Source organism: Salvelinus fontinalis, unplaced genomic scaffold (assembly GCF_029448725.1).
Source record: "Salvelinus fontinalis isolate EN_2023a unplaced genomic scaffold, ASM2944872v1 scaffold_0113, whole genome shotgun sequence".
NCBI lineage: Eukaryota > Metazoa > Chordata > Actinopteri > Salmoniformes > Salmonidae > Salvelinus > Salvelinus fontinalis.
Genome location: NW_026600322.1, coordinates 116,807 through 143,462, shown reverse-complemented (window position 1 = coordinate 143,462; position 26,656 = coordinate 116,807). Strand labels below are relative to the sequence as shown.

At 49.2% G+C, this 26,656-nt stretch overlaps 2 protein-coding genes across 3 annotated transcripts in view; one reads left to right on the top strand and one right to left on the bottom strand.

Moving 5' to 3' along the window:
- Positions 1 to 106: 106 nt before the first annotated feature.
- On the bottom strand, positions 107 to 4,993 carry LOC129843320 (60S ribosome subunit biogenesis protein NIP7 homolog). Its single transcript, XM_055911949.1, has 5 exons — positions 4,909 to 4,993; positions 4,470 to 4,556; positions 4,188 to 4,326; positions 3,173 to 3,313; positions 107 to 960 (listed from the first exon to the last, which is right to left on the bottom strand). The coding sequence occupies exons 1-5, from the start codon at positions 4,962 to 4,964 to the stop codon at positions 841 to 843; spliced, it is 543 nt and encodes a 180-aa protein (XP_055767924.1). The 5' UTR covers positions 4,965 to 4,993; the 3' UTR covers positions 107 to 840.
- Positions 4,994 to 5,077: 84 nt separating this feature from the next.
- The window catches only part of LOC129843312 (conserved oligomeric Golgi complex subunit 8-like), a 23,083-nt gene continuing 1,504 nt past the window's right edge, over positions 5,078 to 26,656 (top strand). The window contains exons 1-6 of one of the 2 annotated variants that reach the window (XM_055911940.1): positions 5,078 to 5,633; positions 7,729 to 7,936; positions 14,241 to 14,492; positions 14,605 to 14,674; positions 14,898 to 15,409; positions 22,748 to 22,916. In XM_055911940.1, coding sequence (XP_055767915.1) covers positions 5,305 to 5,633; positions 7,729 to 7,936; positions 14,241 to 14,492; positions 14,605 to 14,674; positions 14,898 to 15,409; positions 22,748 to 22,916 — 1,540 coding nt within the window. In that variant the 5' untranslated portion in view covers positions 5,078 to 5,304. The remainder of the gene's footprint in view (positions 5,634 to 7,728; positions 7,937 to 14,240; positions 14,493 to 14,604; positions 14,675 to 14,897; positions 15,410 to 22,747; positions 22,917 to 26,656) is intronic. The other variant, XM_055911941.1, reaches the window with a different exon arrangement.

The following is a 26,656-nucleotide window of genomic DNA, read 5'->3' as shown; positions in this document are numbered from 1 at the left end:
AGTGTTTAATAGCCACAGTAAATACATGCTATATTTAAGCGTTAGTACCAGATCCAACATTTAACTTTTTATTTTACACATTCTGTTGAAGAAAAACAAACTTCAGTATATGAAAACAGTTTATGTTATGCTGATGGAATCAAATTTCTCAAACCAGAGATCCATACAGATTATGAATACTACACAAAACACATTTATTTAGATTATGGCTGAGTGATTTACATTTAGCTACCAGTGACAGGGATGTTAGCTGAATGTAAATCACTCAGCCATAGTAACAGGGATGTTGGTAGCTGAATGTAAATCACTCAGCCATAGTGACAGGGATGTTGGTAGCTGAATGTAAATCACTCAGCCATAGTGACAGGGATGTTGGTAGCTGAATGTAAATCACTCAGCCATAGTGACAGGGATGTTGGTAGCTGAATGTAAATCACTCAGCCATAGTGACAGGGATGTTGGTAGCTGAATGTAAATCACTCAGCCATAGTGACAGGGATGTTGGTAGCTGAATGTAAATCACTCAGCCACAGTGACGTGGATGTTAGCTGAATGTAAATCACTCAGCCATAGTGACAGGGATGTTAATCTGAATGTAAATCACTCAGCCATAGTGACAGGGATGTTAGCTGACAGCTTGATGAAACTATCCAGACAGTCACTGGCCCCTTGGTAATTAGAGGGCAATACACAATCATATCCTGAAGACCAGGGTTTCCCAACCCTCTCCTCAGGGACCACCAGACGTTTCACATAGCTGTACTTTCCAACCCTCTGGTGGTCCCTGAGGAGAGGGAAGTACGACGGTGTATAATTGATAGTCCAGTTTGTGAAGACTCCTTATGTGAGCGTGTCCTCACACCTGATGAACTCTCCGATGTCTGCCTGGTGGAACACAACGATGGACATGGGGTCCACTCTTCTGCACTCCTGGGTCGACTTGGCGGCCACGCCAAAACCCTGCAGAAAGACAGAGGGGCAAGTTGAGTCAAACCTGCATGTCACAATTCTCTTACGGTTACCTAGGAGTTACTATGGTTACTGATGACTCAGATATTAGCTTGTATGAAGGAGCAACCAACTGTCAAACGATCACTATAGAACTGACAATATGGGTCGGTTTACCACACAGATTAAGTCTAGTCCTGGACTAAAAACATGTTCAATGGAGATGCTCCATTAGTCTGACTAGTTAACCTCTGGGAAAGATGCCCTACGTGTTGATTGGATAATGACTGAAGGGAGGGCTACGTGTTGATTGGATAATGACTGAAGGGAGGGCTATGTGTTGAATGGATAATGACTGAAGGGAGGGCTACGTGTTGATTGGATAATGACTGAAGGGAGGGCTACGTGTTGATTGGATAATGACTGAAGGGGGGGGGCTATGTGTTGATTGGATAATGACTGAAGGGAGGGCTATGTGTTGATTGGATAATGACTGAAGGGAGGGCTATCTGTTGATTGGATAATGACTGAAGGGAGGGCTACGTGTTGATTGGATAATGACTGAAGGGAGGGCTATGTGTTGATTGGATAATGACTGAAGGGGGGGGGCTATGTGTTGATTGGATAATGACTGAAGGGAGGGCTATGTGTTGATTGGATAATGACTGAAGGGAGGGCTACGTGTTGATTGGATAATGACTGAAGGGGGGGGGCTATGTGTTGATTGGATAATGACTGAAGGGAGGGCTATGTGTTGATTGGATAATGACTGAAGGGAGGGCTATGTGTTGATTGGATAATGACTGAAGGGAGGGCTACGTGTTGATTGGATAATGACTGAAGGGGGGGGGGGGCTATGTGTTGATTGGATAATGACTGAAGGGAGGGCTATGTGTTGATTGGATAATGACTGAAGGGAGGGCTATGTGTTGATTGGATAATGACTGAAGGGAGGGCTGTGTGTTGATTGGATAATGACTGAAGGGAGGGCTACGTGTTGATTGGATAATGACTGAAGGGAGGGCTATGTGTTGATTGGATAATGACTGAAGGGAGGGCTGTGTGTTGATTGGATAATGACTGAAGGGAGGGCTATGTGTTGATTGGATAATGACTGAAGGGGGGGGGGCTATGTGTTGATTGGATAATGACTGAAGGGAGGGCTATGTGTTGATTGGATAATGACTGAAGGGAGGGCTACGTGTTGATTGGATAATGACTGAAGGGAGGGCTGTGTGTTGATTGGATAATGACTGAAGGGAGGGCTATGTGTTGATTGGATAATGACTGAAGGGAGGGCTATGTGTTGATTGGATAATGACTGAAGGGAGGGCTGTGTGTTGATTGGATAATGACTGAAGGGAGGGCTATGTGTTGATTGGATAATGACTGAAGGGAGGGCTATGTGTTGATTGGATAATGACTGAAGGGAGGGCTATGTGTTGATTGGATAATGACTGAAGGGAGGGCTACGTGTTGATTGGATAATGACTGAAGGGAGGGCTATGTGTTGATTGGATAATGACTGAAGGGGGGGGGGGCTATGTGTTGATTGGATAATGACTGAAGGGAGGGCTACGTGTTGATTGGATAATGACTGAAGGGAGGGCTGTGTGTTGATTGGATAATGACTGAAGGGAGGGCTATGTGTTGATTGGATAATGACTGAAGGGAGGGCTGTGTGTTGATTGGATAATGACTGAAGGGAGGGCTATGTGTTGATTGGATAATGACTGAAGGGGGGGGGGCTATGTGTTGATTGGATAATGACTGAAGGGATGGCTATGTGTTGATTGGATAATGACTGAAGGGAGGGCTACGTGTTGATTGGATAATGACTGAAGGGAGGGCTGTGTGTTGATTGGATAATGACTGAAGGGAGGGCTGTGTGTTGATTGGATAATGACTGAAGGGAGGGCTATGTGTTGATTGGATAATGACTGAAGGGAGGGCTATGTGTTGATTGGATAATGACTGAAGGGAGGGCTATGTGTTGATTGGATAATGACTGAAGGGAGGGCTACGTGTTGATTGGATAATGACTGAAGGGAGGGCTATGTGTTGATTGGATAATGACTGAAGGGGGGGGGGCTATGTGTTGATTGGATAATGACTGAAGGGGGGTCTATGTGTTGATTGGATAATGACTGAAGGGAGGGCTATGTGTTGAATGAATTGATTGGATAATGAATGTACAGTATGTGCAGAGGGAGGGCCAACTCACCAGCGGTACATCTGCCATGGAATACACCACCACACCCTGGTATTGGTTAGTGTTCTCTGTGATCCTCCCCAGACCAGACTTCAACACATGGTTCCCATAGAGGAAGGACTGCTCCTGCCCAGGCTTCACCCACACCTTGAACTGAACACACAGAGGGTTCAGTGACTCAGACCATAGCTCCGTTATTACAGTACTGTCTTAACTGAGATCCTGTAGGTTTGAGAGAGATATTGATGTTCATTTTAAAGCTTACACAAATATGATTATCGAACTCAACCTTTAGTCTCACCTGGCTGTCGTCAGAGTCATTTTGGGGCGGCAGGTAGCCAAGTGGTTAGAGCGTTGGGCCAGTAACCGAAAGGTTTCTGGATCTAATCCCCGAGCTGACAATGTTTTAAAAAATAGGTTGCTCTGCCCCTGAACAAGGCAGTTAACCCACTGTTCCAAGGCCGTCATTGAAAATAAGAATTTGTTCTTAAAACTGACATGCCCAGTTAAATTGCTAAAACATTAACAATATATCTACACTTCTAACATGGCTGTGGTTATCATTAGACATAGTGAGAGGACTTCCTGCTTCTTGTTTACCTTCTAACATGGCTGTGGTTATCATTATACACAGTGAGAGGACTTCCTGCTTCTTGTTTACCTTCTAACATGACTGTGGTTATCATTATACACAGTGAGAGGACTTCCTGCTTACCTTCTAACATGGCTGTGGTTATCATTATACACAGTGAGAGGACTTCCTGCTTCTTGTTTACCTTCTAACATGGCTGTGGTTATCATTATACACAGTGAGAGGACTTCCTGCTTCTTGTTTACCTTCTAACATGGCTGTGGTTATCATTATACATAGTGAGAGGACTTCCTGCTTCTTGTTTACCTTCTAACATGGCTGTGGTTATCATTATACACAGTGAGAGGACTTCCTGCTTCTTGTTTACCTTCTAACATGGCTGTGGTTATCATTAGACATAGTGAGAGGTCAGAGGGCTTCCTGCTTCTTGTTTACCTTGGCATATGGTGCCAGGAAGTCCAGTGCTGTGATGTGCAGGCGGAACTTAATGGTCTTGGTGAACTTCCCAAAGCAGGTACCCACCGACACCAACTTATCGCGGGAGATGTTGGTAGCCAACTTCAAAATTTTCTCACTGATACAAAAAAAAAGTGGAAATAAGACAATATCTTAACTACCCAAAAAGAGATGATCATGAAGTAACCTGCTTTATAATATCCATAGGTAATATTTAAGTATAGGTAACATAGGTAACAGCAGCTCTGTAGCGTTGTTTACCTGATGTAATATACCCGGTCATTGTGAAGTCTGAAGCAATACGTCCCATCGGGTCGATCCACCAGGAGTTTGATGTTCTCACCAATGCTGTGGACAGAGGAAGGTGTCACACATTGTCAATGTAGATTCAGAGAATTTCAGACCATTTCAAATCACTTGCCATCTACACAGCAAGTGATTTGAAATGGTACGTTGTCTATCTACTCAGACGACGTATTAGCCAGCTTGCTGAGAAGCATAACTAGTGCAGGTTAAAGACTGTCATCATGAGCATAGCACCAAAGAGACCGGATATGGACTGGTGTTTATCAACCCTGTGCACTAACTAGCAGGCAAAACTACACGAGTTGGTTGATCAAGCATGGCGCTAGTCTGAACAGACATGGCAGTTTCAAAATAACGTCAGCCTTGTCTTTCATGATCACATGTCAATACTCACTATTTGGAGAGTTTCTCAAACATCGTTTTTGTCTCGTCGTCTGTTAAAGGCCTCATCTTGGTAAATAATTCGCTAATTTCCTTACAATATTATTGTGCTCACTGAATGTAGCTTGATAAACGCTGCAGCGTGGGGATAGTGAGCGGAAATTCATGCGCATGAAAACGGAAGTGGATGTAATAGTGACGTCAAAATCATGCGCCTGTTGATGTTGTGTTCTGGTGTTTGCGAGCGACTAGAATTTTAGACAAATTGCGAATTAAATTGCCATTTAAAAGACATCAGACGCTTACATTGTATTTTAACGACCTGTTTTCGTACTCCTGTGTAAAGGCTGTAAATCGGAGTCGGTAAGACGACAATTCAGATGAAGTATTGAAGTGACAGCTTTCCAATATGACCGCTGTGGACGTGGAAGATGAGAGTATTCTGGCTTCAATATTTAAAGACAGCTTTCCAGACAACTGGAGAGACAACCCCGACTTCGCAGCCTACTTGTCAGAGCTCAGTTCGTTTGGCGTGGAGAAATTAAACCGTGAACCGGAGCGGTTGGCGGAGGAGAGGGCGCAGATACTGCAGCAGACCCGGGAGCTCGCCTTCTCCAACTACAAGACGTTCATCCGCACCGCGGACTGCACCGAGGAGATTTACCGAGACTTTGGCCGTGTGGAAAGCAGTGTTTCCAAACTCCTCGACAAGTTGCCCAGCTTCGGTGAAAAATGCAGGTTAGTGGTAAAGTTAACCAAATACTCTTTGTCGTTTTGACATGTCATGTTATTTACGTGATAGTGCCCGAGAAACCGGTGTTTGGAGGATATATTGACACAGGTGTTCGGTCGACAATCTCCCCCTTGCCAGAACCCCCCTTTCTAATTTCCTTAATTTTGTGGCTACAGTCAAATACTTAATATAGAACAAGCTTCACGTCAGGATAGACAACCGAAATTAATAATTATTATATTAAACATAGAGGAGAGAGTAAAATGTTGGCAAGCAATAAACATTTCAGAACAACTATGACCGAATTATTATCCTTACACTTTCAAAGATACTAGTCGAATAAGACATGGGAGAGATGACGTATTTTGGCAAAGAGATTTATTTATAGACTAATACAAAATCAGTTGCGGGTTTAGATACGGCCGACGTGGGCAGCCGCCCAGGGCGGCATCTTGCCGGGGGCACCGGGTGCGGGCGCTGAAGGGGGGGTTCACCCAGGGCGGCATACAAGCCAGAACACCACAAACACTTGAAACAAATAGCCAAACCGAAAACTGCAGACAGAAATGCTTTCTGCTACTAAAATCAGTGAAATGTAGGTTAAACTGACAACGGAGTGAAGAGCAGAAATCTCAACTAGCAAGTCGCAGCAGTGAAGAACGGGAAGGGGGGGGGGATTCTGGCAGGGGGGAGATTTTCGGCACAACACCGGCAAACCGTGCCAACGTATCCTCCAAACACCGGTTTCGTGGGCATTATCACTTCTATGTAACGTGTTACCATCATATTCAAATAATATTTTCATTCAACTGTATTTTGATGAATTTATTCGTACTATTTCATCCTTCCACAATATGACGTTAGTCCCGACATATAGAGGGTTGTTACCCAGCTGGCTGGTCGTTCATTCTATCAGCTCAGCCAACTTGCAGCCAGAACGGCCAACTTGCGGCCAGAACGGCCAACTTGCGGCCAGAACGGCCAACTTGCGGCCAGAACGGCCAATTTGCGGCCAGAACGGCCAATCATGCCAACTCTAGCCTGAGTTCCAGTCTGTTTGTGTTATCATGCCAACTCCTTGTCACTTATTGTCATGTTTGGCTTGACAAGGACAGCAATATACTGCCCAGACAGCAATATACTTGGCAAGAGCACAAACCGACTGGTACCGGGCTCACATCTATCTGGAACAAACATCCTGGTACCGGGCTCACGTCTGTCTAGAACAAAAAGTCTGGTACCGGGCTCACGTCTGTCTAGAACAAACAGACTGGTACCGGGCTCACGTCTGTCTAGAACAAACAGACTGGTACCGGGCTCACGTCTGTCTAGAACAAAAAGACTGGTACCGGGCTCACGTCTGTCTAGAACAGACAGACTGGTACCGGGCTCACGTCTATCTAGAATCAACAGACTGGTACCGGGCTCACGTCTGTCTAGAACAAACAGACTGGTACCGGGCTCACGTCTATCTAGAACAAACAGACTGGTACCGGGCTCACGTCTATCTAGAACAAACAGACTGGTACCGGGCTCACGTCTGTCTAGAACCAACACTAGATCTCGTTGAATGTTACTGTTCCATGAACTGTTATAAGTGTTTATTACGAACTGTTATAACAGTGTTTATTACGGACTGTTATAACAGTGTTTATTACGGACTGTTATAACAGTGTGTATTATGGACTGTTATAACAGTGTGTATTATGGACTGTTATAACAGTGTGTGTTATGGACTGTTATAACAGTGTGTGTTATGGACTGTTATAACAGTGTGTGTTATGGACTGTTATAACAGTGTGTGTTATGGACTGTTATAACAGTGTGTGTTATGGACTGTTATAACAGTGTGTGTTATGGACTGTTATAACAGTGTGTGTTATGGACTGTTATAACAGTGTGTGTTATGGACTGTTATAACAGTGTGTGTTATGGACTGTTATAACAGTGTGTGTTATGGACTGTTATAACAGTGTTATGGACTGTTATAACAGTGTTATGGACTGTTATAACAGTGTTTTATGGACTGTTATAACAGTGTTTATTATGACGGACTGCTGACATGATGAAGAACCTGTTGGTGTCTATCCTCTCCTTTAGGGGTTTTGTGAAGGAGGCGGAGGACATCGGGGTGAGCCGGAGGATGAACAGCCTGACTCTGAACCGCCACACAGAGATCCTGGAGATCTTAGAGATACCTCAGCTGATGGACACCTGCGTCCGGAATGGCTACTACGAGGAGGCTCTGGAACTGGCGGCCTACGTCAAGAGACTGGAGAAGAAGCACTCGTCTCTACCTGTCATCCAGGTATTAATGCTCCAACTACCACTTCCTGCTTACACAGCTAGGAGTTACAGATCGTACCACTTCCTGCTTACACAGCTAGGAGTTACAGATCGTACCACTTCCTGTTTACACAGCTAGGAGTTACAGATCGTACCACTTCCTGTTTACACAGCTAGGAGTTACAGATCGTACCACTTCCTGTTTACACAGCTAGGAGTTACAGATCGTACCACTTCCTGTTTACACAGCTAGGAGTTACAGATCGTACCACTTCCTGTTTACCCAGCTAGGAGTTACAGATCGTACCACTTCCTGTTTACCCAGCTAGGAGTTACAGATCGTACCACTTCCTGTTTACACAGCTAGGAGTTACAGATCGTACCACTTCCTGTTTACACAGCTAGGAGTTACAGATCGTACCACTTCCTGTTTACACAGCTAGGAGTTACAGATCGTACCACTTCCTGTTTACACAGCTAGGAGTTACAGATCGTACCACTTCCTGTTTACACAGCTAGGAGTTACAGATCGTACCACTTCCTGTTTACACAGCTAGGAGTTACAGATCGTACCACTTCCTGCTTACACAGCTAGGAGTTACAGATCGTAGCACTTCCTGTTTACACAGCTAGGAGTTACAGATCGTACCACTTCCTGTTTACACAGCTAGGAGTTACAGATCGTACCACTTCCTGTTTACACAGCTAGGAGTTACAGATCGTACCACTTCCTGTTTACACAGCTAGGAGTTACAGATCGTACCACTTCCTGTTTACACAGCTAGGAGTTACAGATCGTACCACTTCCTGTTTACACAGCTAGGAGTTACAGATCGTACCACTTCCTGTTTACACAGCTAGGAGTTACAGATCGTACCACTTCCTGTTTACCCAGCTAGGAGTTACAGATCGTACCACTTCCTGTTTACCCAGCTAGGAGTTGCAGATCGTACCACTTCCTGTTTACACAGCTAGGAGTTACAGATCGTACCACTTCCTGTTTACACAGCTAGGAGTTACAGATCGTACCACTTCCTGTTTACACAGCTAGGAGTTACAGATCGTACCACTTCCTGTTTACCCAGCTAGGAGTTACAGATCGTACCACTTCCTGTTTACCCAGCTAGGAGTTGCAGATCGTACCACTTCCTGTTTACACAGCTAGGAGTTACAGATCGTACCACTTCCTGTTTACACAGCTAGGAGTTACAGATCGTACCACTTCCTGTTTACACAGCTAGGAGTTACAGATCGTACCACTTCCTGTTTACCCAGCTAGGAGTTAGAGATCGTACCACTTCCTGTTTACACAGCTAGGAGTTACAGATCGTACCACTTCCTGTTTACACAGCTAGGAGTTACAGATCGTACCACTTCCTGTTTACACAGCTAGGAGTTACAGATCGTACCACTTCCTGTTTACACAGCTAGGAGTTACAGATCGTACCACTTCCTGTTTACCCAGCTAGGAGTTACAGATCGTACCACTTCCTGTTTACCCAGCTAGGAGTTACAGATCGTACCACTTCCTGCTTACCCAGCTAGGAGTTACAGATCGTACCACTTCCTGCTTACACAGCTAGGAGTTACAGATCGTACCACTTCCTGCTTACACAGCTAGGAGTTACAGATCGTACCACTTCCTGTTTACCCAGCTAGGAGTTACAGATCGTACCACTTCCTGTTTACCCAGCTAGGAGTTACAGATCGTACCACTTCCTGTTTACCCAGCTAGGAGTTACAGATCGTACCACTTCCTGTTTACCCAGCTAGGAGTTACAGATCGTACCACTTCCTGTTTACACAGCTAGGAGTTACAGATCGTACCACTTCCTGTTTACCCAGCTAGGAGTTACAGATCGTACCACTTCCTGTTTACCCAGCTAGGAGTTACAGATCGTACCACTTCCTGTTTACACAGCTAGGAGTTACAGATCGTACCACTTCCTGTTTACACAGCTAGGAGTTACAGATCGTACCACTTCCTGTTTACACAGCTAGGAGTTACAGATCGTACCACTTCCTGTTTACCCAGCTAGGAGTTACAGATCGTACCACTTCCTGTTTACCCAGCTAGGAGTTACAGATCGTACCACTTCCTGCTTACCCAGCTAGGAGTTACAGATCGTACCACTTCCTGCTTACACAGCTAGGAGTTACAGATCGTACCACTTCCTGCTTACACAGCTAGGAGTTACAGATCGTACCACTTCCTGTTTACCCAGCTAGGAGTTACAGATCGTACCACTTCCTGTTTACCCAGCTAGGAGTTACAGATCGTACCACTTCCTGTTTACCCAGCTAGGAGTTACAGATCGTACCACTTCCTGCTTACACAGCTAGGAGTTACAGATCGTACCACTTCCTGCTTACACAGCTAGGAGTTACAGATCGTACCACTTCCTGTTTACCCAGCTAGGAGTTACAGATCGTACCACTTCCTGTTTACCCAGCTAGGAGTTACAGATCGTACCACTTCCTGTTTACACAGCTAGGAGTTACAGATCGTACCACTTCCTGTTTACCCAGCTAGGAGTTACAGATCGTACCACTTCCTGTTTACCCAGCTAGGAGTTACAGATCGTACCACTTCCTGTTTACACAGCTAGGAGTTACAGATCGTACCACTTCCTGTTTACACAGCTAGGAGTTACAGATCGTACCACTTCCTGTTTACACAGCTAGGAGTTACAGATCGTACCACTTCCTGTTTACCCAGCTAGGAGTTGCAGATCGTACCACTTCCTGTTTACCCAGCTAGGAGTTACAGATCGTACCACTTCCTGTTTACACAGCTAGGAGTTACAGATCGTACCACTTCCTGTTTACCCAGCTAGGAGTTGCAGATCGTACCACTTCCTGTTTACCCAGCTAGGAGTTACAGATCGTACCACTTCCTGTTTACCCAGCTAGGAGTTGCAGATCGTACCACTTCCTGTTTACACAGCTAGGAGTTACAGATCGTACCACTTCCTGTTTACCCAGCTAGGAGTTACAGATCGTACCACTTCCTGTTTACCCAGCTAGGAGTTACAGATCGTACCACTTCCTGCTTACCCAGCTAGGAGTTACAGATCGTACCACTTCCTGCTTACACAGCTAGGAGTTACAGATCGTACCACTTCCTGCTTACACAGCTAGGAGTTACAGATCGTACCACTTCCTGTTTACCCAGCTAGGAGTTACAGATCGTACCACTTCCTGTTTACCCAGCTAGGAGTTACAGATCGTACCACTTCCTGTTTACCCAGCTAGGAGTTACAGATTGTACCACTTCCTGCTTACACAGCTAGGAGTTACAGATCGTACCACTTCCTGCTTACACAGCTAGGAGTTACAGATCGTACCACTTCCTGTTTACCCAGCTAGGAGTTACAGATCGTACCACTTCCTGTTTACCCAGCTAGGAGTTACAGATCGTACCACTTCCTGTTTACACAGCTAGGAGTTACAGATCGTACCACTTCCTGTTTACCCAGCTAGGAGTTACAGATCGTACCACTTCCTGTTTACCCAGCTAGGAGTTACAGATCGTACCACTTCCTGTTTACACAGCTAGGAGTTACAGATCGTACCACTTCCTGTTTACACAGCTAGGAGTTACAGATCGTACCACTTCCTGTTTACACAGCTAGGAGTTACAGATCGTACCACTTCCTGTTTACCCAGCTAGGAGTTGCAGATCGTACCACTTCCTGTTTACCCAGCTAGGAGTTACAGATCGTACCACTTCCTGTTTACACAGCTAGGAGTTACAGATCGTACCACTTCCTGTTTACCCAGCTAGGAGTTACAGATCGTACCACTTCCTGTTTACACAGCTAGGAGTTACAGATCGTACCACTTCCTGTTTACACAGCTAGGAGTTACAGATCGTACCACTTCCTGTTTACCCAGCTAGGAGTTGCAGATCGTACCACTTCCTGTTTACCCAGCTAGGAGTTACAGATCGTACCACTTCCTGTTTACCCAGCTAGGAGTTGCAGATCGTACCACTTCCTGTTTACCCAGCTAGGAGTTACAGATCGTACCACTTCCTGTTTACACAGCTAGGAGTTACAGATCGTACCACTTCCTGTTTACCCAGCTAGGAGTTGCAGATCGTACCACTTCCTGTTTACCCAGCTAGGAGTTACAGATCGTACCACTTCCTGTTTACCCAGCTAGGAGTTGCAGATCGTACCACTTCCTGTTTACACAGCTAGGAGTTACAGATCGTACCACTTCCTGTTTACCCAGCTAGGAGTTACAGATCGTACCACTTCCTGTTTACCCAGCTAGGAGTTACAGATCGTACCACTTCCTGCTTACCCAGCTAGGAGTTACAGATCGTACCACTTCCTGCTTACACAGCTAGGAGTTACAGATCGTACCACTTCCTGCTTACACAGCTAGGAGTTACAGATCGTACCACTTCCTGTTTACCCAGCTAGGAGTTACAGATCGTACCACTTCCTGTTTACCCAGCTAGGAGTTACAGATCGTACCACTTCCTGTTTACCCAGCTAGGAGTTACAGATCGTACCACTTCCTGCTTACACAGCTAGGAGTTACAGATCGTACCACTTCCTGCTTACACAGCTAGGAGTTACAGATCGTACCACTTCCTGTTTACCCAGCTAGGAGTTACAGATCGTACCACTTCCTGTTTACCCAGCTAGGAGTTACAGATCGTACCACTTCCTGTTTACACAGCTAGGAGTTACAGATCGTACCACTTCCTGTTTACCCAGCTAGGAGTTACAGATCGTACCACTTCCTGTTTACCCAGCTAGGAGTTACAGATCGTACCACTTCCTGTTTACACAGCTAGGAGTTACAGATCGTACCACTTCCTGTTTACACAGCTAGGAGTTACAGATCGTACCACTTCCTGTTTACACAGCTAGGAGTTACAGATCGTACCACTTCCTGTTTACCCAGCTAGGAGTTACAGATCGTACCACTTCCTGTTTACCCAGCTAGGAGTTACAGATCGTACCACTTCCTGCTTACACAGCTAGGAGTTACAGATCGTACCACTTCCTGCTTACACAGCTAGGAGTTACAGATCGTACCACTTCCTGTTTACCCAGCTAGGAGTTACAGATCGTACCACTTCCTGTTTACCCAGCTAGGAGTTACAGATCGTACCACTTCCTGTTTACACAGCTAGGAGTTACAGATCGTACCACTTCCTGTTTACCCAGCTAGGAGTTACAGATCGTACCACTTCCTGTTTACCCAGCTAGGAGTTACAGATCGTACCACTTCCTGTTTACACAGCTAGGAGTTACAGATCGTACCACTTCCTGTTTACACAGCTAGGAGTTACAGATCGTACCACTTCCTGTTTACACAGCTAGGAGTTACAGATCGTACCACTTCCTGTTTACACAGCTAGGAGTTACAGATCGTACCACTTCCTGTTTACACAGCTAGGAGTTACAGATCGTACCACTTCCTGTTTACACAGCTAGGAGTTACAGATCGTACCACTTCCTGTTTACCCAGCTAGGAGTTGCAGATCGTACCACTTCCTGTTTACCCAGCTAGGAGTTACAGATCGTACCACTTCCTGTTTACCCAGCTAGGAGTTGCAGATCGTACCACTTCCTGTTTACCCAGCTAGGAGTTACAGATCGTACCACTTCCTGTTTACACAGCTAGGAGTTACAGATCGTACCACTTCCTGTTTACCCAGCTAGGAGTTACAGATCGTACCACTTCCTGTTTACACAGCTAGGAGTTGCAGATCGTACCACTTCCTGTTTACACAGCTAGGAGTTACAGATCGTACCACTTCCTGTTTACCCAGCTAGGAGTTGCAGATCGTACCACTTCCTGTTTACACAGCTAGGAGTTGCAGATCGTACCACTTCCTGTTTACACAGCTAGGAGTTGCAGATCGTACCACTTCCTGTTTACCCAGCTAGGAGTTACAGATCGTACCACTTCCTGTTTACCCAGCTAGGAGTTGCAGATCGTAGCACTTCCTGTTTACCCAGCTAGGAGTTGCAGATCGTACCACTTCCTGTTTACACAGCTAGGAGTTGCAGATCGTACCACTTCCTGTTTACCCAGCTAGGAGTTGCAGATCGTACCACTTCCTGTTTACACAGCTAGGAGTTGCAGATCGTACCACTTCCTGTTTACCCAGCTAGGAGTTACAGATCGTACCACTTCCTGTTTACCCAGCTAGGAGTTACAGATCGTACCACTTCCTCATTATTATATACATTTTGTCTACACTCAGTCTGACAAGCCATGTGGTAGATCCAGAAATACCTCGTCTTAATACTGTAACAGTGTGATTCTCTGACCTCTGACCTGTGTGTCTTCTTCAGGGCATCGTCCAGGAGGTGCGTCAGTCAGCTCAGCTCATGCTGAACCAGCTGTTGCAGCAGCTACGTAGCAACTCCCAACTTCCTGTGTGCCTGCGTGTGATTGGCTACCTGCGCAGGATGGACGTGTTCACGGAGGCGGAGCTACGGGTCAAGTTCCTGCAGGCGCGGGGCAGCTGGCTCCATTCCATCCAGTCCACTGTCCCTGATGAGGACCCTTACTGCCACATCACCAAGACCATCGAGGCGTGTCGCGTGTGTAACCTGGCTTCAGTTATCTAGCAGTGGAATGAAGGACCGATGAAACAGGAAGGATGCTCCACTCCCCCCCTCTTTTATTCTCTGACATGTCCTTCCTCTGTTCCAGGTACATCTGTTTGACATCATCACCCAGTACAGAGCCATCTTCTCTGACGAGGACCCCCTGCTGTCTCCTGGTGACACAACACTTTATTTAATTTAAGGCTGAATTATTTGATACGATTTACAATTTTTTATAAATTTGAAGTTTAAACACAACAATAATTATTTTAAAGACGTATTTACAAATATACAGTACATATGTTCTGGAAAAGCCCGTCAGTACAGGTCAATAGTCCAACTGAAGTGTCAGGTCACTGGCTGGGCAGCCTTGTGATGTATAGTGTCTTGTGTTGAAAGGTGGTCCGGGCCAGGCGGTGAACGAAGGGGCCATCTTCCACGGCTGGGTGGTGCAGCAGGTGTCTGACTTCCTGGTGACCCTGGACCGAGACCTCCAGAGGGGGGTGGGCGGACGCCTGGACTCCCTGCTGGGACAGTGCATGTACTTCGGCCTGTCCTTCAGCCGCGTCGGGGCAGACTTCCGCGGCCAGCTGGCCCCCATGTTCCAGCGCGTGGCGGCCGATACCTTCCGTAAAGCTGTAGAGGAAGCCGTGGAGAGGTTCCAGGAGGACATGAACCTGTATACTCTGATCTCTCTCCCTTCTATGCTGGCTGGGGGCTCCATGCCAGGTACCGTCCAGCCCCCCAGTACCCAGCCAGGCACCCTCCAGCCCCCCATGGCTCTGCTGGATTTCCCCCCTCTGGCCTGCTTCCTCAACAACATCTTGACAGCCTTCAACGACCTCAGGCTCTGTTGTCCCCTCGGTCTTGCCCAGCAGGTGACCGAGTATCTGGAGGACGCCCTGGTAAAGGTAACGAACGCCTGTCTGTCTCTGCTAACGCTACGCTACGTCTGCTGCTAAAGTTACCAAATTGACATGTCTAGGCTGTCCCATGTTCTCTCTAGACGCGGTAGACGGGATGCTCTCTAGACGGGGTAGACGGGATGCTCTCTAGACGGGGTAGACGGGATGCTCTCTCTAGACGCGGTAGACGGGATGCTCTAGACGCGGTAGACGGGATGATCTCTCTCTAGACGGGATGCTCTCTCTCTAGACGGGATGCTCTCTCTAGATGCGGTAGACGGGATGCTCTAGACGCGGTAGACGGGATGCTCTCTAGACGGGATGCTCTCTCTCTAGACGCGGTAGACGGGATGCTCTCTCTAGACGGGATGCTCTCTAGACGGGGTAGACGGGATGCTCTCTCTAGACGGGATGCTCTCTCTAGATGGGATGCTCTCTCTAGATGCGGTAGACGGGATGCTCTAGACGCGGTAGACGGGATGCTCTCTCTAGACGGGATGCTCTCTCTAGACGGGATGCTCTCTCTAGACGCGGTAGATGGGATGCTCTCTCTAGACGGGGTAGACGGGATGCTCTCTCTAGACGGGATGCTCTCTAGACGCGGTAGACGGGATGCTCTCTCTAGACGCGGTAGACGGGATGCTCTCTCTAGACGCGGTAGACGGGATGCTCTAGACGCGGTAGACGGGATGCTCTATCTCTAGACGGGATGCTCTATCTCTAGACGGGATGCTCTCTCTAGACGCGGTAGACGGGATGCTCTCTCTAGACGGGATGCTCTCTCTAGACGGGGTAGACGGGATGCTCTCTCTAGACGCGGTAGACGGGATGCTCTAGACGCGGTAGACGGGATGCTCTCTCTAGACGGGATGCTCTCTCTCTAAACGGGATGCTCTCTCTAGATGCGGTAGACGGGATGCTCTCTCTAGACGGGATGCTCTCTAGACGGGGTAGACGGGATGCTCTCTCTCTAGACGGGATGCTCTCTCTCTAGACGGGATGCTCTCTCTAGACGCGGTAGACGGGATGCTCTCTCTAGACGGGATGCTCTCTAGACGGGGTAGACGGGATGATCTCTCTAAACGGGGTAGACGGGATGCTCTCTCTAGACGGGATGCTCTCTAGACGCGGTAGACGGGATGCTCTCTCTAGACGCGGTAGACGGGATGCTCTCTCTAGACGGGGTAGACGGGATGCTCTCTCTAGACGCGGTAGACGGGATGCTCTCTCTAGACGCGGTAGACGGGATGCTCTCTAGACGGGGTAGACGGGATGCTCTCTCTAGACGGGGTAGACGGGATGCTCTCTCTAGACGCGGTAGACGGGATGCTCTCTCTAGACGCGGTAGACGGGATGCTCTCTCTAGACGCGGTAGACGGGATGCTCTCTCTAGACGCGGTAGACGGGATGCTCTCTCTAGACGCGGTAGATGGGATGCTCTCTAGACGCGGTAGACGGGATGCTCTCTCTAGATGCGGTAGACGGGATGCTCTCTAGACACGGTAGACGGGATGCTCTCTCTAGACGCGGTAGATGGGATGCTCTCTAGATGGGGTAGACGGGATGCTCTCTCTAGACGCGGTAGACGGGATGCTCTCTAGACGCGGTAGACGGGATGCTCTCTAGACGGGGTAGACGGGATGCTCTCTCTAGACGGGGTAGACGGGATGCTCTCTAGACGCGGTAGACGGGATGCTCTCTAGACGCGGTAGACGGGATGCTCTCTAGACGCGGTATACGGGATGCTCTCTCTAGACGGGGTAGACGGGGTGCTCTCTCTAGACGGGGTAGACGGGATGCTCTCTCTAGACGGGGTAGACGGGATGCTCTCTAGACGCGGTAGACGGGATGCTCTCTCTAGACGCGGTAGATGGGATGCTCTCTAGACGGGGTAGACGGGATGCTCTCTAGACGGGGTAGACGGGATGCTCTCTCTAGACGCGGTAGACGGGATGCTCTCTCTAGACGGGGTAGACGGGATGCTCTCTCTAGACGCGGTAGACGGGATGCTCTCTCTAGACGCGGTATACGAGATGCTCTCTAGACGGGGTAGACGGGATGCTCTCTAGACGCGGTAGACGGGATGCTCTCTCTCTAGACGGGATGCTCTCTAGACGCGGTAGACGGGATGCTCTCTCTAGACGCGGTAGACGGGATGCTCTCTAGACGCGGTAGACGGGATGCTCTCTCTAGACGGGGTAGACGGGATGCTCTCTAGACGGGGTAGACGGGATGCTCTCTAGACGCGGTAGGCGGGATGCTCTCTAGACGGGGTAGACGGGATGCTCTCTCTAAACGGGGTAGACGGGATGTTCTCTCTAGACGGGATGCTCTCTAGACGGGGTAGACGGGATGCTCTCTCTAGACGCGGTAGACGGGATGCTCTCTAGACGGGGTAGACGGGATGCTCTCTCTAGACGGGATGCTCTCTAGACGGGGTAGACGGGATGCTCTCTAGACGGGGTAGACGGGATGCTCTCTCTAGACGGGATGCTCTCTAGACGCGGTAGACGGGATGCTCTCTCTAGACGCGGTAGACGGGATGCTCTCTCTAGACGGGATGCTCTCTAGACGGGGTAGACGGGATGCTCTCTCTAGACGCGGTAGACGGGATGCTCTCTAGACGGGGTAGACGGGATGCTCTCTCTAGACGCGGTAGACGGGATGCTCTCTAGACGCGGTAGACGGGATGCTCTCTAGACGCGGTAGACGGGATGCTCTCTCTAGACGCGGTAGACGGGATGCTCTCTCTAGACGCGGTAGACGGGATGATCTCTCTAGACGGGATGCTCTCTCTCTAGACGGGATGCTCTCTCTCTAGACGGGATGCTCTCTCTCTAGACGGGATGCTCTCTCTAGACGCGGTAGACGGGATGCTCTCTCTAGACGCGGTAGACGGGATGCTCTCTCTAGACGCGGTAGACGGGATGCTCTCTAGACGCGGTAGACGGGATGCTCTCTCTAGACGCGGTAGACGGGATGCTCTCTAGACGGGGTAGACGGGATGCTCTCTAGACGGGGTAGACGGGATGCTCTCTCTAGACGCGGTAGACGGGATGCTCTCTCTAGACGGGGTAGACGGGATGCTCTCTCTAGACGCGGTATACGAGATGCTCTCTAGACGGGGTAGACGGGATGCTCTCTAGACGCGGTAGACGGGATGCTCTCTAGACGCGGTAGACGGGATGCTCTCTCTAGACGGGGTAGACGGGATGCTCTCTAGACGGGGTAGACGGGATGCTCTCTAGACGCGGTAGGCGGGATGCTCTCTAGACGGGGTAGACGGGATGCTCTCTCTAAACGGGGTAGACGGGATGTTCTCTCTAGACGGGATGCTCTCTAGACGCGGTAGACGGGATGCTCTCTCTAGACGCGGTATACGGGATGCTTTCTCTAGACGCGGTAGACGGGATGCTCTCTAGACGGGGTAGACGGGATGCTCTCTCTAGACGCGGTAGACGGGATGCTCTCTAGACGGGGTAGACGGGATGCTCTCTCTAGACGGGATGCTCTCTAGACGGGGTAGACGGGATGCTCTCTAGACGGGGTAGACGGGATGCTCTCTCTAGACGGGATGCTCTCTAGACGCGGTAGACGGGATGCTCTCTCTAGACGCGGTAGACGGGATGCTCTCTCTAGACGGGATGCTCTCTAGACGGGGTAGACGGGATGCTCTCTCTAGACGCGGTAGACGGGATGCTCTCTAGACGGGGTAGACGGGATGCTCTCTCTAGACGCGGTAGACGGGATGCTCTCTAGACGCGGTAGACGGGATGCTCTCTCTCTAGACGGGGTAGACGGGATGCTCTCTCTAGACGGGGTAGACGGGATGCTCTCTCTAGACGCGGTAGACGGGATGCTCTCTAGACGCGGTAGACGGGATGCTCTCTAGACGCGGTATACGGGATGCTCTCTCTAGACGGGATGCTCTCTAGACGGGGTAGACGGGATGCTCTCTCTAGACGCGGTAGACGGGATGCTCTCTCTCTAGACGCGGTAGACGGGATGCTCTCTCTAGACGCGGTAGACGGGATGCTCTCTCTAGACGCGGTAGACGGGATGCTCTCTCTCTAGACGCGGTAGACGGGATGCTCTCTCTCTAGACGCGGTAGACGGGATGCTCTCTCTCTAGACGCGGTAGACGGGATGCTCTCTCTCTAGACGCGGTAGACGGGATGCTCTCTCTAGACGCGGTAGACGGGATGCTCTCTCTAGACGCGATGCTCTCTCTCTAGACGCGGTAGACGGGATGCTCTCTCTCTAGACGGTTTGTTTAGACAGATCTAGGCTCATTTTACTCTCCCCAAATCCTAATCTTAAATTCACCGAAGATCACTGTCTTTGGGACATGGTAATCTAGTACAGTTGAAATGTTATGTATTCATGGTTTATGTATGTACAGTATGTATGTTATGTATTCATGGTTTATGTATGTACAGTATGTATGTTATGTATTCATGGTTTATGTATGTACAGTATGTATGTTATGTATTCATGGTTTATGTATGTACAGTATGTATGTTATGTATTCATGGTTTATGTATGTACAGTATGTATGTTATGTAGTCATGGTTTATGTATGTACAGTATGTATGTTATGTATTCATGGTTTATGTATGTACAGTATGTATGTTATGTATTCATGGTTTATGTATGTACAGTATGTATGTTATGTATTCATGGTTTATGTATGTACAGTATGTATGTTATGTATTCATCCTTTTCCTGTGTCTCCGGTAGAAGTTACCCTGATAGGACCAGGTCCCCCCCTCTCCCTCAGACTCTCCCCAGGTCCCCCCCTCTCCCTCAGACTCTCCCCAGGTCCCCCCCTCTCCCTCAGACTCTCCCCAGGTCCCCCCCTCTCCCTCAGACTCTCCCCAGGTCCCCCCCTCTCCCTCAGACTCTCCCCAGGTCCCCCCCTCTCCCTCAGACTCTCCCCCAGACTCTCCCCAGGTCCCCCCTCCCTCCCTCAGACTCTCCCCAGGTCCCCCCTCCCTCCCTCAGACTCTCCCCTCCCTCCCTCAGACTCTCCCCAGGTCCCCCTCCCTCCCTCCGACTCTCCCCAGGTCCCCCCTCTCCCTCAGACTCTCCCCAGGTCCCCCTCCCTCCCTCAGACTCTCCCCAGGTCCCCCCTCTCCCTCAGACTCTCCCCAGGTCCCCCCCCCCCTCCCTCAGACTCTCCCCAGGTCCCCCTCCCTCCCTCAGACTCTCCCCAGGTCCCCCTCCCTCCCTCAGACTCTCCCCAGGTCCCCCCCTCTCCCTCAGACTCTCCCCAGGTCCCCCCCTCTCCCTCAGACTCTCCCCAGGTCCCCCCCTCCCTCCCTAAGACTCTCCCCTCCCTCCCTCAGACTCTCCCCAGGTCCCCTCTCCCTCCCTCAGACTCTCCCCTCCCTCCCTCAGACTCTCCCCAGGTCCCCCCTCCCTCCCTCAGACTCTCCCCAGGTCCCCCCCTCTCCCTCAGACTCTCCCCAGGTCCCCCCCTCTCCCTCAGACTCTCCCCAGGTCCCCCCCTCTCCCTCAGACTCTCCCCCAGACTCTCCCCAGGTCCCCCCTCCCTCCCTCAGACTCTCCCCTCCCTCCCTCAGACTCTCCCCAGGTCCCCCTCCCTCCCTCCCTCAGACTCTCCCCAGGTCCCCCCCTCTCCCTCAGACTCTCCCCAGGTCCCCCCCTCTCCCTCAGACTCTCCCCAGGTCCCCCCCTCTCCCTCAGACTCTCCCCAGGTCCCCCCCTCTCCCTCAGACTCTCCCCAGGTCCCCCTCCCTCCCTCAGACTCTCCCCAGGTCCCCCTCCCTCCCTCAGACTCTCCCCAGGTCCCCCCTCCCTCCCTCAGACTCTCCCCAGGTCCCCCTCCCTCCCTCAGACTCTCCCCAGGTCCCCCCCTCTCCCTCAGACTCTCCCCAGGTCCCCCCCTCCCTCCCTAAGACTCTCCCCTCCCTCCCTCAGACTCTCCCCAGGTCCCCCCCTCTCCCTCAGACTCTCCCCAGGTCCCCCCTCCCTCCCTCAGACTCTCCCCAGGTCCCTCCCTCTCCCTCAGACTCTCCCCAGGTCCCTCCCTCTCCCTCAGACTCTCCCCAGGTCCCCCCCTCTCCCTCAGACTCTCCCCAGGTCCCCCCCTCTCCCTCAGACTCTCCCCAGGTCCCCCCCTCTCCCTCAGACTCTCCCCAGGTCCCCCCCCCCCTCCCTCAGACTCTCCCCAGGTCCCGCCTCCCTCCCTCAGACTCTCCCCTCCCTCCCTCAGACTCTCCCCAGGTCCCCCTCCCTCCCTCAGACTCTCCCCAGGTCCCCCTCCCTCCCTCAGACTCTCCCCAGGTCCCCCTCCCTCTCCCTCAGACTCTCCCCAGGTCCCTCCCTCTCCCTCAGACTCTCCCCAGGTCCCCCCCCCCTCCCTCAGACTCTCCCCAGGTCCCGCCTCCCTCCCTCAGACTCTCCCCTCCCTCCCTCAGACTCTCCCCAGGTCCCCCTCCCTCCCTCAGACTCTCCCCAGGTCCCCCCTCCCTCCCTCAGACTCTCCCCTCCCTCCCTCAGACTCTCCCCAGGTCCCCCCTACCTCCCTCAGACTCTCCCCAGGTCCCCCTCCCTCCCTCAGACTCTCCCCAGGTCCCCCTCCCTCCCTCAGACTCTCCCCAGGTCCCCCTCCCTCCCTCAGACTCTCCCCAGGTCCCCCCTTCCCCTCAGACTCTCCCCAGGTCCCCCCTTCCCCTCAGACGGTCCCCCCTCCCCTCACTCTCCCCAGGTCCCCCCCCCCCTCAGACTCTCCCCAGGTCCCCCCTCCCCTCAGACTCTCCCCAGGTCCCCCCTCCCCTCAGGTCCCCCCTCCACTCAGACTCTCCCCAGGTCCCCTCCCTCCCTCAGACTCTCCCCAGGTCCCCCCTTCCCCTCAGACTCTCCCCAGGTCCCCCCTTCCCCTCAGACGGTCCCCCCTCCCCTCAGACTCTCCCCAGGTCCCCCCTCCCCTCAGACTCTCCCCAGGTCCCCCCTCCCCTCAGGTCCCCCCTCCACTCAGACTCTCCCCAGGTCCCCTCCCTCCCTCAGACTCTCCCCAGGTCCCCCCTTCCCCTCAGACTCTCCCCAGGTCCCCCCTTCCCCTCAGACGGTCCCCCCTCCCCTCACTCTCCCCAGGTCCCCCCTTCCCCTCAGACGGTCCCCCCTCCCCTCACTCTCCCCAGGTCCCCCCCCCCCTCAGACTCTCCCCAGGTCTCCCCCCCCCCCCCCCCTCCCCTCAGACTCTCCCCAGGTCCCCCCCCCCTCAGACTCTCCCCAGGTCCCCCCTTCCCCTCAGACTCTCCCCAGGTCCCCCCTCCCCTCAGACTGGTTGTATCTCATGACCTCCTCTCCCCTCCCCAGGTCACCAAGCTGATCGTGGCGTTCCACCGGGCTGAAGAGACGGCGTTCAGCGACCGAGAGAAGGACCTGTTTGTCCAATTCTGCTGTTCCTTCGCTGAGGACGTGGTGCCTTTCCTCAACCGCTGTCTGCAGGTCCTGTTCCCCCCAGCACAGCTCTCTGTCATACTGGGTAAATACTCTGTCACGTCCCCCCCCAGCACAGCTCTCTGGGTAAATACTCTGTCACGTCCCCCCCCAGCACAGCTCTCTGGGTAAATACTATGTTACGTCCCCTACGATAACCTCTATAGTAATGTGAAACGTCCACAGTAACATCCACTATAGTAATGTGAAACATCCACAGTAACGTGAACATCCACAGTAACAGCCTCTATAGTAATGTGAAACATCCACAGTAACAACCTCTATAGTAATGTGAAACGTCCACAGTAACAGCCTCTATAGTAATGTGAAACGTCCACAGTAACAACCTCTATAGTAATGTGAAACATCCACAGTATCAACCTCTATAGTAATGTGAAACATCCACAGTAACAGCCTCTATAGTAATGTGAAACGTCCACAGTAACAGCCTCTATAGTAATGTGAAACGTCCACAGTAACAGCCTCTATAGTAATGTGAAACATCCACAGTAACAGCCTCTATAGTAATGTGAAACATCCACAGTAACAGCCTCTATAGTAATGTGAAACATCCACAGTAACGTGAACATCCACAGTAAGTAACAGCCTCTATAGTAATGTGAAACGTCCACAGTAACAACCTCTATAGTAATGTGAAACATCCACAGTAACAGCCTCTATAGTAATGTGAAACATCCACAGTAACAGCCTCTATAGTAATGTGAAACATCCACAGTAACAGCCTCTATAGTAATGTGAAACGTCCACAGTAACAACCTCTATAGTAATGTGAAACATCCACAGTAACAGCCTCTATAGTAATGTGAAACATCCACTATAGTAATGTGAAACGTCCACAGTAACAACCTCTATAGTAATGTGAAACATCCACAGTAACGTGAAACATCCACAGTAACAGCCTCTATAGTAACGTGAAACATCCACAGTAACAGCCTCTATAGTAATGTGAAACGTCCACAGTAACAGCCTCTATAGTAATGTGAAACATCCACAGTAACGTGAAACATCCACAGTAACAGCCTCTATAGTAATGTGAAACGTTCCACAGTAACAACCTCTATAGTAATGTGAAACATCCACAGTAACAGCCTCTATAGTAATGTGAAACATCCACAGTAACAACCTCTATAGTAATGTGAAACATCCACAGTAACAGCCTCTATAGTAATGTGAAACGTCCACAGTAGTAATGTGAAACATCCACAGTAGTAATGTGAAACATCCACAGTAACAGCCTCTATAGTAATGTGAACGTCCACAGTAACAGCCTCTATAGTAATGTGAAACATCCACAGTAACGTGAACATCCACAGTAACAGCCTCTATAGTAATGTGAAACATCCACAGTAACAGCCTCTATAGTAATGTGAAACATCCACAGTAACGTGAACATCCACAGTAACAGCCTCTATAGTAATGTGAAACATCCACAGTAACAGCCTCTATAGTAATGTGAAACGTCCACAGTAACAGCCTCTATAGTAATGTGAAACATCCACAGTAACAACCTCTATAGTAACGTGAAACATCCACAGTAACAGCCTCTATAGTAATGTGAAACATCCACAGTAACAACCTCTATAGTAATGTGAAACATCCACAGTAACGTGAACATCCACAGTAACAACCTCTATAGTAATGTGAAACGTCCACAGTAACAACCTCTATAGTAATGTGAAACATCCACAGTAACAACCTCTATAGTAATGTGAAACATCCACAGTAACAACCTCTATAGTAATGTGAAACATCCACAGTAACAACCTCTATAGTAATGTGAAACATCCACAGTAGTAATGTGAAACATCCACAGTAGTAATGTGAAACGTCCACAGTAGTAATGTGAAACATCCACTATAGTAATGTGAAACATCCACAGTAACAACCTCTATAGTAATGTGAAACATCCACAGTAACAGCCTCTATAGTAATGTGAAACATCCACAGTAACGTGAACATCCACAGTAACATCCTCTATAGTAATGTGAAACATCCACAGTAACGTGAACGTCCACAGTAACAGCCTCTATAGTAATGTGAAACATCCACAGTAACGTGAAACATCCACAGTAACAGCCTCTATAGTAATGTGAAACATCCACAGTAACAGCCTCTATAGTAATGTGAAACATCCACAGTAACAACCTCTATAGTAATGTGAAACATCCACAGTAACAACCTCTATAGTAATGTGAAACATCCACAGTAACAACCTCTATAGTAATGTGAAACATCCACAGTAACAACCTCTATAGTAATGTGAAACATCCACAGTAGTAATGTGAAACATCCACAGTAGTAATGTGAAACATCCACAGTAACAGCCTCTATAGTAATGTGAACGTCCACAGTAACAGCCTCTATAGTAATGTGAAACATCCACAGTAACGTGAACATCCACAGTAACAGCCTCTATAGTAATGTGAAACATCCACAGTAACAGCCTCTATAGTAATGTGAAACATCCACAGTAACGTGAACATCCACAGTAACAGCCTCTATAGTAATGTGAAACATCCACAGTAACAGCCTCTATAGTAATGTGAAACATCCACAGTAACAACCTCTATAGTAATGTGAAACATCCACAGTAACAACCTCTATAGTAATGTGAAACGTCCACAGTAACAACCTCTATAGTAATGTGAAACATCCACAGTAACAACCTCTATAGTAATGTGAAACATCCACAGTAACAGCCTCTATAGTAATGTGAAACATCCACAGTAACGTGAACATCCACAGTAACATCCTCTATAGTAATGTGAAACATCCACAGTAACGTGAACGTCCACAGTAACAGCCTCTATAGTAATGTGAAACATCCACAGTAACGTGAACATCCACAGTAACAGCCTCTATAGTAATGTGAAACATCCACAGTAACAGCCTCTATAGTAATGTGAAACATCCACAGTAACAGCCTCTATAGTAATGTGAAACATCCACAGTAACAGCCTCTATAGTAATGTGAAACATCCACAGTAACAGCCTCTATAGTAATGTGAAACGTCCACAGTAACAGCCTCTATAGTAATGTGAAACATCCACAGTATCAACCTCTATAGTAATGTGAAACATCCACAGTAACAGCCTCTATAGTAATGTGAAACGTCCACAGTAACAGCCTCTATAGTAATGTGAAACATCCACAGTAACAGCCTCTATAGTAATGTGAAACATCCACAGTATCAACCTCTATAGTAATGTGAAACATCCACAGTATCAACCTCTATAGTAATGTGAAACATCCACAGTATCAACCTCTATAGTAATGTGAAACATCCACAGTAACAGCCTCTATAGTAATGTGAAACGTCCACAGTAACAGCCTCTATAGTAATGTGAAACATCCACAGTAACAGCCTCTATAGTAATGTGAAACATCCACAGTATCAACCTCTATAGTAATGTGAAACATCCACAGTAACAGCCTCTATAGTAATGTGAAACATCCACAGTAACAGCCTCTATAGTAATGTGAAACGTCCACAGTAACAGCCTCTATAGTAATGTGAAACATCCACAGTAACAGCCTCTATAGTAATGTGAACGTCCACAGTAACAGCCTCTATAGTAATGTGAAACATCCACAGTAACAGCCTCTATAGTAATGTGAAACATCCACAGTAACAACCTCTATAGTAATGTGAAACATCCACAGTAACAGCCTCTATAGTAATGTGAAACGTCCACAGTAACAACCTCTATAGTAATGTGAAACATCCACAGTAACGTGAACATCCACAGTAACAGCCTCTATAG